This window comes from Podarcis vaucheri, assembly GCF_965113315.1.
Source record: "Podarcis vaucheri genome assembly, chromosome: 4".
Lineage (NCBI taxonomy): Eukaryota > Metazoa > Chordata > Lepidosauria > Squamata > Lacertidae > Podarcis > Podarcis vaucheri.
The window spans coordinates 4,070,190-4,083,236 of record NC_138762.1 but is presented as its reverse complement, the minus strand read 5'-3'; the positions used below and the strand labels follow the sequence as shown (position 1 = coordinate 4,083,236).

The 13,047-nt window shown below is 46.1% G+C and overlaps 3 protein-coding genes across 4 annotated transcripts in view; 1 reads left to right on the top strand and 2 right to left on the bottom strand.

Annotated features, from left to right (window-relative positions):
- The window catches only part of LOC309530363 (uncharacterized protein), a 215,866-nt gene that overhangs the window by 168,178 nt on the left and 34,641 nt on the right, over positions 1-13,047 (top strand). The gene's annotated exons all lie outside the window — the stretch shown is intronic.
- Positions 2,062-3,024, bottom strand: LOC309530510 (olfactory receptor 51E2-like; the record flags this gene model as incomplete). The annotated part of the gene is made up of 1 exon (XM_082219534.1): positions 2,062-3,024. One exon carries the CDS (start codon positions 3,022-3,024, stop codon positions 2,062-2,064), a length of 963 nt encoding a protein of 320 aa, XP_082075660.1.
- LOC309530505 (olfactory receptor 51E2-like) lies at positions 5,692-11,585 on the bottom strand. Its single transcript, XM_082219530.1, has 2 exons — positions 11,512-11,585; positions 5,692-7,191 (listed from the first exon to the last, which is right to left on the bottom strand). The coding sequence occupies exon 2, from the start codon at positions 7,155-7,157 to the stop codon at positions 6,192-6,194; it is 966 nt and encodes a 321-aa protein (XP_082075656.1). The 5' UTR covers positions 7,158-7,191; positions 11,512-11,585; the 3' UTR covers positions 5,692-6,191.

Here is a 13,047-nt window from a genome sequence, read left to right as displayed (position 1 = left end):
TGTTTTAAATTATGGAAGAAACCCATCGTGTGTTTTTCAAAATAATATCCACAGTATGAGGGAAATGGCGGAGAAATGAGGATGAGGATAATGAGAATGAGAATGATAATTTATTCCAGCAAAAGATTAAAAATATACATTAAAACATCAGTCATTAAAAACTTCCCTGAACAGGGCTGCCTTCAGATGTCTTCTAAGGGAGATAGTCTTCTGAGGGACCCTTTTCTGCCACCGAGAGAGTCCTTCTCCACCTTGCCTTTCCTGGAGCATGAAACTTTCTCTTTCTCTTTTTTCTTTTGGATATTTTTTATTAGTTATCAATTACAACAATCCAATAAAAGCCTCATTATAACAATACCAAATTATAATACAATTACTAATACCAATCATTCAGATGCCAAATTATACAATTTAGGTGCTAGAATTGATCTTTTGACGATTTACTTTATTTCTGCATTCCAAAATGTTACTGATTTCCAGTCAACGAACAATCCCTTATACAGCAACTGCAATTTTAATGACTTCCCTTCGTTTTGACACATTAAGTGATTTATAGAGCTACAGGTGAAGCATTCAGACTATATCCTTGTTCTTCCTGAGCATGAAACTTTCTCTAGCCTGCCTCACAAACAAAGATGAGTAAGGGCGAGTTCAGGAGAGATACAAATAGATTTCCTGTTTTGTGTAGTGAATTCTGTATCATTTATCACCAACACAGTGGCTGATAACCCTTTTCTCAGACATCCCTGTATAACACTGAGATTGGTTCCTAAGAAACTCCCTTCGGTGGGTACTGCTGTTACTGTATTTATTTGTTATATTATTTATCTGCCTTTCCCCCAGAACTGGGACTCATGGCAGCTTACAAAAATTAGAGCAAGCTCGGCTCAAACACAAACGCTCTAAAAACAAATATAGTATAATAGTTAAATAGTAATTCATAATGGAATTTAAACAATGCAAAAAAAAACTAATCGGTTGAAATGCAGATAGCAAAAAAACTAAAAACCTAATCCATTTGCTTCTACAATGAGCAGCTACTTGGGACCACCCACACTTTGTTGACCCATTTTTTGTGGGGCATCTGCACAATATTGTGATCACAGCATTCCCTCCTCAATGCTTTCTTCCCCTGTTTAACTTTCTCCCCAGTCACCCTGAGCTCAGAAAATCTAACAGAATGGAACAGCCACACAATTTCCCCAGGTGGAGATGACCCAAAACTCAGAGGGGCAGAATGCTTGTCAACACACAGAAGAAAATATGGTCATTTTTGTCAGGAAGTGACATTTTTTCTTACGATTCTTTGCCTCTTCAGGAGCTGGCCTAAAAACAATAGCAAAAAACACCTTAAACACCAAAAGGGAGGAAATTCCTACCCAACGTATGTTGTGTTTTGGGATGTCTTGACACCGGAGTGATGTAACACAGCGGTGGGGGTACAGCCTGAGTGCAGCCTGGATGTGGTATTAATTTTGTTTAATTTATTTATTAAATCTATATCGCAACCTTCCTCCCAAAGGAGCTCAGGGCAGCATACAACAAGAGAACAATAACATACGGTAATATTTAAAAGAATTCCAATACAGATGCAGATTTAAAATGCTTGATGGAAGAGGAAGGTCTTAACAGAGATGGTGCCTGCCTCATATATAGGGCAGGGATATCCAAAGGCGTCACCACACTAAAGGTCCGATTCCTTCAATGTGTGGGGTGGACCTCTTGATAAGATGATTTCTGCAGGAGGCCCTCACCCGCAAAGCACAGTAATTGGTTGGGTGTATGAGCGCTGAGATGTTCTATCAGGTGCGAGCTTCAGTCTCCAGGAAATGGTGCGGCAACCACACAGCAAAGATGGCTACCAGGGTCTTGCAGATCCTGAGAGCCGCCTGGAAGGACACATGGCTATTGGCTTATGGGAGGCTTAGAGATACAGCAGATCAGTGCACAGTTTGTCTAATGAGAACCATGATCTTAAAGGTTGACCAAGAACATCTGTCTAGATACACTGCTAAGTGGAATATTCTAGGATAATCTGTTCTAAAAATATATATATCTGGGTCAATGAGGGCCTCCCTCCCTCCCTATCCTCATTATCCTCAATGCCCTTTCTCGTATCTCCTTGGTCCTGGCTCCATAGACAATGGGGTTGAGCACTGGAGGCACCAAGAGGTAGACATTGCCCATTGTGACATGAACCAGCACAGGAAGGTCTCTCCCAAACCTGTGCACCACAGACAGCCCAATCAGGGGCACGTAGAAGGACAAGACAACACACACATGGGCCACACAGGTCCCAGAAGCCCGGAGGCGCTCTTCCTTTGATCTCAGCTGCAGGACGGTCTTAATGATCATCAAATAGGAGACAAAGATGAGCAAAGAATCAAGGCCCATCACCAGGAGAATAGCAGTCAAGCCATATACAATGTTGGGCATTCTGTCCCCACAAGCCAGGTGCATCACATCTTGGTGAACACAATAGGAATGTGTGAGGACAGTGGAGCCGCAGAAGTACAGGCGAATGATCAGCAATGGAGGAGGGAGGAAGAAGACGACTCCTCTCACCACGGCCACCAAGCCCACTTTAGCTGTCACTGCGTTGGTGAGGATGGAGGAATGCTGCAGGGGATGGCATATGGCCACATAGCGATCCACAGCCATGGCCAAGAGGATGGTGGACTCAATGCCTGAAAGAGTGTGGATGAAGAACATCTGGAGAAGGCAACTCCCATAGCTGATCTCATTGGCATCAAACCAAAAGAAGGCGAGGAGTTTGGGCATGGTGCAGGTGGAGAGAACTAGGTCCACGGCAGCCAGCATGCAGAGGAAGAAGTACATGGGCGTGTGGAGGGCTGGCTCCGCCTTCACGACAAGCACCACCGTGCAGTTGCCCACCACGGCCACAAGGTACATGGCGCAGAGGGGGAAGGCCAGCCAGAACTGGGCACCTTCCAGGCCAGGTAGACCCATCAAGATGAATGAGAAGGAGTCGCCATGAGTTCTGTTGGTGGCTGACAATGACATGATTGGCTTGAAGCCCTGTGAGTGCTACTCACCTGAAAGAGAAGGAGAGGGTAGATTCACAATGCCAAACTGGGTTTTATTCCATGAAACCAAAATGCCCTCCTGTCTCTAATTGTAAGCCATGAGGCAGCATCTGTCTCTCTCTTTCTCTGTCACTCTCCCCCCCCCCATTGTAGCCTTTACTGATCACATAATGCATCTTAACCAGCAGGACTCGTTGTTTAGGCCTGATGTGTTGGGCATTAGGGCAAGACAGTTTGAGAAACAATTTGTGACTTTTTAATAATTTTTATTAAATTTTCAGTTTTACAATTTCAAATACTCATTTTACATCCTTAAGATATGAATGACTTCCCTTCTTCTCTTTCATGGTTCATTTTACATATCTTAAACCCCTGCATATTCTACAAAAACTATACCAATCAGTTTTCCATGATTGCATCCATCAAAAGCTATTTACACTATTGAATTGATCTTAATGCTGCCAACGTTTTCAGCTGTATACAATTATTCCCCATATATTCAATAAAGGTTTTCCAATCTTCTCTAAACACATGTTCTTCTTGTTCTCTTATTCTATATGCTAAGTCTGCAAGTTGTGCAGATTAGAAACGATTTGTGTCTTCAGGTAGATACACCCCACAACTCCAGGAGCATCTGGAGAGGAGCAACGTGGCCACAGACCATGGACAGTGGTCACTGCTGCACATAAAGGTTGAGTGAGCTTGGGACACTGTGCGTCCACCAGCGGTTGTCTTGGATTGTACCTGCCGGTCCACTCCCCGCCCCACCTGGTGCATAAGGGGCCTTGTGAGGATGAAGAAGACCTTTTTCTCCTTGGGGTCTTGAGGACCCACCAAATGGAATCCGAGTAAAGAACCATTCTAAGACTCTTGAGGGCTCATTATTGGGAACAAGAAACGCAGCAGAGCATTTTTGTTGGTTTTGTTAAAAAGAGGCAAGCTTGGCCATTGGCAACAGGAGCCTGCAATAGCCATTCCCAGAAGCACCGAACCAGCTCTTCTGCTTGATGAACTTTCCCTCAGTGCCTGAAATCTAATAGAACGAGTTTTAGAATGGCTTGTCAAAAGAAGTCTATTGTGGTCAGCAACAGTGCTATTCAACATTGCCCACAGGCCTGGCTGCTGGATCAGGGCAATGATCCATCTGCTGTAGCATCCTCTTCTCCCAGTGGCCAACCAGATCCCTGTGAGAAACCAGCAAGCAGGATCCCAGCACAGGAACCCTCTTGTGGTTCCCAGCAACTGATATAATATAAATATATTTAATACAAATAAAATGCCCATCTTCGGACTAAGCAGGAGAGGGTTCCAGGTGGGGTTGGATGGATCAGTTGGTTAGAGTCTGGTGCTGATAACACCAAGGTTGCAGGTTTGATCCCCACGGTCAGGGGAAAAACAAGGCTGTCCAGGGTTGTAAAGACTGCGGAGAGAATAATTGGGTGCACTCTTCCCACCTTGGGTCAGATCTACGCTTCCAGGTGCCATAAGAAAGCTGCAGAGATAGCGCAGGATAGTGCGCACCCCAGAAATGATCTCTTTCAGCTTCTGCCTTCTGGAAGAAGGTACAGGGTTCTAAAGACCAGGACTAGCCACCTGCGAAACAGTTTCCACCCAAATGCGATTTTGGTTTTAAACACAGTGTAAGGTAGTCTCTATGGGAGTATATTGTATTTAATTATGGGGTATCAGAGTTTTTAGGGGGTTAACCAGGCGGGGATAGCTGGGATAGCAGGCTTGTTGGTTTTTGAATGTCTGATGTAGATTTTTTCAATTTCGTTGTTCTGTATGGGACAATGACAATAAAGACTATAGTATCATATCGTATCGTATTGAACAGCTGCCTATTCCTGCCCTGCAAGAGGTTGGATGGGATGATGCTCAGGGTCCCTTCCAACTCTTTGACTCTATGATCCTATACTTCTATGATTCTAGTACCAAGGAGAAACCCCCCTCAACATACCTTCGAGAGAACGCTCTGCAGCAGCAGTCGCTGTGTGAACCCTGCCTGCACAACCTCACACAGCCAACACAGCTGTGCAAAGGAGATGCATTTGTAGACAGCCCAGTCCCTGGGGGCCAATTTGTTACCTCTGAGAAACCAGCTACGGATTCCAAACTGAAGGATCTGCCCTAATCTAAAACATACAGACATTTCTTTTATGCTGAGGCTGTTTTGCACATGGAATCAAGGGACTGTAGAGTCCAACCCTTTACGGTATAATGTCATTGAAAGCCTCCTCCACAAATTTGTCTAATCCTTGTTCGAAGCTACCCCTGTTGGTGACCATCACTACAGCTTTCCCCGATAGGCTTCCTCTGAAGTGTATGTGGGGATTCAAGTCTCCTAAAGAGGCAACGCAGATAGATGTAATCTAAAAGGTAGTTTTTATTCACCACACAACAAGTTTCCAGAAAGGTAGGAACAAATGTGCATACAATATTTCCAGAGGCCCAATTCAGTTTGCCAAAAGTTAATTATACTTCGGTTTGTTTAAAATTATGGAATAAACCCATCATGCATTTTTCAATTTATTATCAACAGTATGAGGAAAGTGGGAGAGAGACAGAGAGGGAGGGAGGGAGGGAGGGTCTCTCAAGGGACCCATTTCTGTCACCTACAGGGAGAGTCCTCCTCCACCTTGCCTTTCCAGGAGCATGAAGCTCTCTATAGCCACCTCACAAGCAACAATGAGTATAAGTGGGTTTAGGAGATTTCCTATTCTGCACAATAAATTCCAAAGCATATATCACCTACATAGTGGTTGACAACCCTTTTGTTACACATCCCTGAATAACACCGAGGTAGGTCACTAAGAAACACCTTTTTGGGGGCTTCTTTCTGCAGGAGGCCCTTGTCCACGGAGCTCAGTGATCAGTTGGGTAGAGGACAGATCCTTCAGGTATGCGCTTCAGTCTCCAGGAAATGGTGTGGCAACTACAGAAGAAGCATGGCTACAAGGGTCTTGCAGCTACTGAGAGCTGCCTGGAAGGACACATGGCCATTGATTTACAGTGGCTTGGAGCTTTGTTCTGCCTGATTTGTCTAACAAGGACTGTGATCTTAAAGGTTGACCAAGCACAGCTGTACAGATGAGCTGTTGGTGAAATAACTCTAGGATAATCTGTTCTAAAGAAAATTCTGGGTCAATGAGAACCTCCCTCACTCCCTATCCTCATTATCCTCAATGCCCGTTTCCGAATCTCCTTGGTCCTGGCTCCATAGACAATGGGGTTGAGCACTGGAGGCACCAAGAGGTAGACGTTGCCCATTGTGATTTGAACCAGCACAGGAAGGTCTCTCCCAAACCTGTGCACCACAGACAGCCCAATCAGGGGCACGTAGAAGGACAAGACAACACACACATGGGCCACACAGGTCCCAGAAGCCCGGAGGCGCTCTTCCTTTGACTTCAGCTGCAAGACAGTCTTAATGATCATCACGTAGGAGACAAAGATGAGCAGAGAATCGAGACCCATCACCAGGAGAATGGCAGCCAAGCCATACACAACATTGGGTGTGGTGCTGTTGCTCGAAGCCAGGTGCATGACATCTTGGTGGAGGCAGTAGGAATGGGTGAGGTTGGTGGAGCCGCAGAAGTGCAGGCGGCTGATCAGAAAGGGCAGAGGAAGGAAGAAGAGGACACCTCTCACCACGGCCACCAAGCCCACTTTCACCGTCACTGCGTTGGTGAGGATGGAGGAATGCTGCAGAGGGTGGCAGATGGCCACATAGCGATCCACTGCCATGGCCAGGAGGATGGTGGACTCCACTCCGGACAGAGAGTGGATGAAGAACATCTGGAGGAGGCAGGTCCTGTAGCCAATTTCCTTGGCATCAAACCAGAACAGGGACAGGAGTTTGGGCATGGTGCAGGTGGAGAGGGCCAGGTCCACGGCAGCCAGCATGCAGAGGAAGAAGTACATGGGCGTGTGGAGGGCTGGCTCCATCTTCACGACAAGCACCACGGTGCAGTTGCCCACCACAGCCACAAGGTACATGGCGCAGAGGGGGAAGGCCAGCCAGAAGTGGGCACCTTCCAGGCCTGGCAGGCCCATCAAGATGAACGAGAAGGTGTCGCCATGAGTTCTGTTGGTGGCTGACAACGACATGTCTGGTGCGATGCCCTTGTGTTGTTCTACACAGCTGAAAGGGAAGGAGAGAGAAGGAGTCAAGTGGGTTTGAGCCCATGAAACCAGAATGGCAGCTCCCCATTCCTATGTGGCCAAGCAGAGGGAGTCAATTCCAAGGGGTAATAGGATGAACATTAGCTAGGAGGGGTTGAAGGAACAATGAGGGTAATGCCCAGGCCTGCCAGTTGACTTATTTCTAGTCCAGTTTTAAGCCAGTCAGTAAAATCCCAAAGCAGAGCAGAATTAAAAACGAACAGCTCATTTTCTTCAAACCAAGGATCAGGAAAACAAATTTTACGAGGAACCCTTAGGGGTTATGTTTTGCCTGGGGAAGAGAATACAGAGAGGTCACACGATAGCCATCTTCAAATAGCTGAAGGGATGTCACATGGAAGATGGAGTAAGCATCTCTTCTGCTGCTCCAAAGGGTAGGACCGGAACCAATGGTTTCAAGTTACAAGAAAGGAGATTCCGACTACATCTCAGGAGTAAGAGCCTTTTGACAGTGGAACAGACTCCCACAAGAGGTGGTGGACTCTCCTTGCTTGTAGGTTTTGAAGCAGAAGTTGGGTGGCCATCTGTTGGGGAGTCTTTAGTTGTAGATTCCTGCATTGCAGGGGGTTGGACTAGATTACCCTTGGGGTCCCACTCAACTCTACAATTCCATGACTAGGAACATAGGAAGCTACCTTATACTGAGTCAGAACATTTGTCTATTTCGCTTAGTATTTCCCACACTGACTGGCAGTGGCTCTCTCAGATTTCAGGCAGGAGTCTCTCCCACGTCTACTAGGAGATGCCAGGGATTGAACCCAGGAACTTCTGCTTCCAGGCAAATGCTCTACCACTGAGCTATGGACCTTCCCATTTTTAACAACAAAAACAACAAGAACATCAGAGGACAGGATAAAATCAATAACTGCCATAAAAGCAGTAGTTATTAATGACCACAAGTCAAATTAAAATGCAACCTCCATGCTTGGTTGTGGTGAACTTCTCTGACTAGCAAATACTGGCGACTAAGAGCAGAACATTGAAGGGATGCGGGTGGCTCTGTGGTTTAGACTTGCTAATCAGAAGGCCGCGGTTCTAATCCCCGCAACGGGGTGAGCTCCCGTTGCTCGGTCCCTGCTCCTGCCAACCTAGCAGTTCGAAAGCACGTCAAAGTGCAAGTAGATAAATAGGTACCGCTCTAGCGGGTAGGTAAACGGCATTTCCGTGCGCTGCTCTGGTTTGCCAGAAGCAGCTTAGTCATGCTGGCCACATGACCCGGAAGCTGTACCCCAGCTCCCTCGGACAATAAAGTGAGATGAGCGCCGCAACCCCAGAGTCGGCCATGACTGGACCTAATGGTCAGGGGTCCCTTTACCTTTACCTTTAAGAGCAGAACATTAGATTCACGATGCATTCAGTGCTGCTGCTGCATTATGTGCAAAAGGCGCCATGTGTGTGATCAGCCTGCCTGTCAGCCTCTCTTCTCCAATGACCCAGTTGCTGTGGCCACACCCTTTCTCAGTCCTTTTTTTCGGGGGGGGGGATGCATACCCCTAAACATTTTGTGAATCTTTGTACCTTTGTCCATTTTGCTGTATTTATTTTCCCCGATTTGGACTATAAAATGGTGATTTTCTTGAGTCAAAACGAGAGTATCCCTAAACATTTTTTTAAAAGGAAAAAAGCACTGCTCTTTCCTACCTATGACTGCAAAGACACCAGAACAGCAGCCTAACACGTCCTACTCAGAGGTTACCGAAACAACCAGGTCAACCTTTGCCAACCTGATGTCTCCAGATGTTTTGGACGATAGCTTCCATCTCATTCAGCAGCCAGCATGGGCAATGGTCTGGGACGAAAACATCTGGAAGGCGCTAGAATCACAAAGGCTCATCTAAGCACCAGGGTTGTCTGTCTTGAGTTCAAAACATGGAGCTGGAAAGCAGAGCCGTGCAGGAAGTTGGACTCAATGAGCCTTGGGGTATCTTAACAATGCTACAATGCTTCTGCGGCTCAAAGTTTGCACATTTTCATGGTGCTTTCTCCCTGAGTTATGGAAAGGGTGAGAGGGGGGAAAATTATGTAGCCCTGTCTCCCCAGCACTTCTTCCATTCATACAGAGCAGAATATTGTCATAGGTCTTGGGTACCAGAGTCTGTCAGTGAATGGTAGAAATCAATACATGGCAGCATTTAGATAATATCTGGGATATGAAGGGAAAATACAATCTGCAGAACTGTGACATATGCAAATTTCCTAGGTTAGCTTTGGACTTAAGCTTTCTGAAGGGGGGCGATGAGGGACACTCTAGGGGCATAATGTTCTACACCCCCCCATTGAAAACCTCTGGCATAAATATATATTCCAAATAAACCATGCTGCATTGGCCAGTATATCAGCCACACATTTATTCCAAATTCCAACCATGAAAAGTTAAAGTGCGGCTTAAATTCGCGACCTTACAAAAATTGGCTTTTACGATATCACTGCTGAAACAGACGTACGGTAAAACAGAACAAAAAAAAAAAGTTTTATTGCCAATTTGCGAGCTTGAATGCCTGCGGAATTGTAGCAACTGAATAGCGATTTGCAGCTTTAGCAATTCTATGTTAACTTTTGCGGGCTTGCAAGACCGAAGGCTTGAATTGACTAGGAGTTACAATTCTACTAACCACAGCAGTTTTCAGCCTGTAACCCAATTTTAAGGGAGCGGCTTATATTCGGGTATTGTCTTTTTTCATCTCCCCTCCCCTTTGAATTTTAAAGGTGTGGCTTATTTGCAGGTGCGGCTTATATTCGGGCCAACACAGTGTTTCTTAGAGAAACTCTAGCCTTCACAGTGCCTTGATTTTCCCAGTGGAAACGCAATCCTGGGTGAGCTTCTGGACCCCCCCCCCCGGAATCTTGCTATCGCTCTGCAGAGATTAGGGCATGGAATGCAACCTTCGTAACAATACTTTGAGTGGAACACTAGGATACATGGAGGTTGCTGTGGTTTTTATAGAGGGCAGGCAGTGTACACACCATATCTTTAGCACATTTGGAGCATGTTCTGTCCCTTAAAGAATTCTCTTGTTCACCTTGCACAGAGCTACAGTTCCCAGAAACCCTTTGAGCGTAAGAGCAGCCTGTGTGATCAGGCCAATGGCCCGTCTAGTCCAGAATCCTGTTCTCACAGTGGCAAAAAGATGCTTAAAATAAAAAAATTCCTTCCAGTAGCACCTTAAAGACCAACTAAGTTAGTTCTTGGTATGAGCTTTCGTGTGCATGCACACTTCTTCAGATACACTGAAACAGAAGTTGCCAGACCCTTCTATATAGTGAGAAGGTGGGGAGGGGTATTACTCAGAAGGGTGGTGGGAATGGGAGATTGGCAGATAGCTGAGATGAGCCTGTTGACGACTCTTAACGACTGTAATAGGTCTTACAGGAAAAGGCAAGGGGTGAGAAGGTGAGAAATGGCTTAGTCATGTTCAAACCAATCCTGGTCTGAACAAAGACATTGGATTCTTATCTCATTATACATGACTAAGCCATTTCTCACCTTCTCACCCCTTGCCTTTTCCTGGAAGACCTATTGCAGTCGTTAAGAGTCGTCAACAGGCTCATCTCAGCTATCTGCCAATCTCCCATTCTCACCACCCTTCTGAGTAATACCCCTCCCCACCTTCTCACTATATAGAAGGGTCTGGCAACTTCTGTTTCAGTGTATCTGAAGAAGTGTGCATGCACACGAAAGCTCATACCAAGAACTAACTTAGTTGGTCTTTAAGGTGCTACTGGAAGGAATTTTTTTATTTTGACTATGGCAGACCAACACGGCTACCTATCTGTAAAAAGATACTTGTTATGGGAAGACCACAAGCAGGATCCAAGCGCAAGACCATTCTCCCCTCCTGTGGTTTCCATCAATGCAGGCGCAAACTGCAGTGCCCACAATTCTTTGAGGGAGGAAATAAGAAGAGCCTTCAAATGTCCTTCAAAATATGCTTCAAAATGTGTTTTAACGGTACAGTGTTTACGCAGCCCGTGAGACTGTGCAGACAAGCAAATTGACTCTTGGGAAACCTCTGCGTAAAAGAAGCCTGCAAACCAGCCCCAGGAAGTTATTCTCCCAGCCTCTCCTTGATTTCATCTTGGTAAAAAGCCCCATACAAGTGTCTGGCCTCATACAAACATCACATCTCCCTGTTTCTGCTCCGGTGCCTTTTATCGCGAGCAGACGCCTCAAGACAGGATGAAAGGATTCTCAACTTTTTTTTGGGGGGGGGATACACAAAGCCCAGGTTCGCAACACACCTAAGATTCAAGAGGCAAGCATCGCCTACCTTTCCCGTACCTTTGTCACTCTGGGAGGGGGCTCATCCTCTAGCACCAGAGGCCAGGTGGACCAATCCTTGCAACGAAAGCCACTAGCAGAACTGAACAGGCGGGAGGAGGCTGGAATTATAGCACACTCTCAAGCCCGGTCCCTTGGGGACAGTTTGTCATTGCCACGGGGGGGGGGGGGACCTGCAAGAAGCTCAACTGTTGAACTGAAGCTGCCTTATATAGCTAGCTCACCGAGGTCCGTGTGGCATGTTCTGACATACAGCAGCAGCAGCTCTTCAGACAGAGCCACTTTCCCAGCCTGAGGATCCCTTTCCGATGAAAGATGAGGATGAAGACTGAACCAGGGACCTTATTCGGCTGGGGAGGGAGGGATATAAATAAAATTTTATTTTTATTATTATTATTATTATTATTATTCATGCACAGGATGTGCTCTGTGACACTCTGAGACTCCTTAGGGTAGTGAAAAAGTGGGATATTAAATCCAAACTCCTCCTCCTCCTCCTCCTCTTCTTCTTCTTCTTCTTCTTCTTCTTAGCCTTGGTGAAGACTTGACGTTTTTATCCCCCAAAAAGTTTTTGATTGAGTTTCCACTGAATTGAGGCTGTGTTTTAATGTTTCGATGTTGTATTTTAATCTTGTTTTTTCAGCAGTATTTCAATCAATTGTTTTTATATTTGGTGTTAGCTGCCCTGAGCCCGGTCTTGGCTGGGGAGGGTGGGGTATAAATAAAATATTCTCCTCCTCCTCCTCCTCCAGCCCCTTCCAAGAGCACACAGGCAGACAAGGGCTTCAGTATGCCTCTGCCCCAGTTCTCTCTTGCTGATGATCACAGCAGGTTGCACCATGTTGCTGACAAGCAGAGAACTCAGGCGCTGAGGAGGAAGGATCCGTGGCCCAGGGAGGTCTCTGGTCAAACTGAATTGGAAGAAGAGCAGGGGAAACGGGGTCATGAGCAGAGTGTTTCCGAATTCCATCAGTTTCCGATGATGAGCATAAAAAGCGTTCAGTAAATCACATTTGCTGTGGTCCCTGAGTGACCCTCTGGGTTTCTTCCAGCTCAACCAGTTGCATTCTGTGAAACTTCCTCCTCTGTGTAAATGCACACAGGTTTGAAGCCTAAGGCAGCTGGCTGAATCTGCAGTCTGAAAATGTGTGCTTTCTTGTAACCTGAACCAATGGGTTCAAATGACAGAATAGAAAATTCCGACTAAATATTAGGAAGAACTTTCTGAGGATGGGAGCTGTATGGCAGTGGAACAGACTTCCTTGGAAGCTAGTGGATTCCCCTTCACTGGAGTTTTTTTTCCCCCTACAGAAGCCATAGATCTGTAGAGGTGGAGGGGACCCCAAGGGTCATCTAGTCCAACCCCAGCAATGCTGGAATCTCTGCTAAAGCATCCAAGACAGGAAACTGGAGGTTTATAAGCAAAGGTTGGCTGGCCATCTGCCAGGGCTTCTCTAGTTGTGATTTCTGCATTTCAGAGCATTGGACTAGATTACCCCTGGGGTCCTTTCCATAATTCTATGAATAGGAAAGGGT

Bases quoted from the DNA above. Each gene is read 5' to 3' on its own strand.
- LOC309530505 (XM_082219530.1), bottom strand. From the start codon at position 7,157: ATGTCGTTGTCAGCCACCAACAGAACTCATGGCGACACCTTCTCGTTC.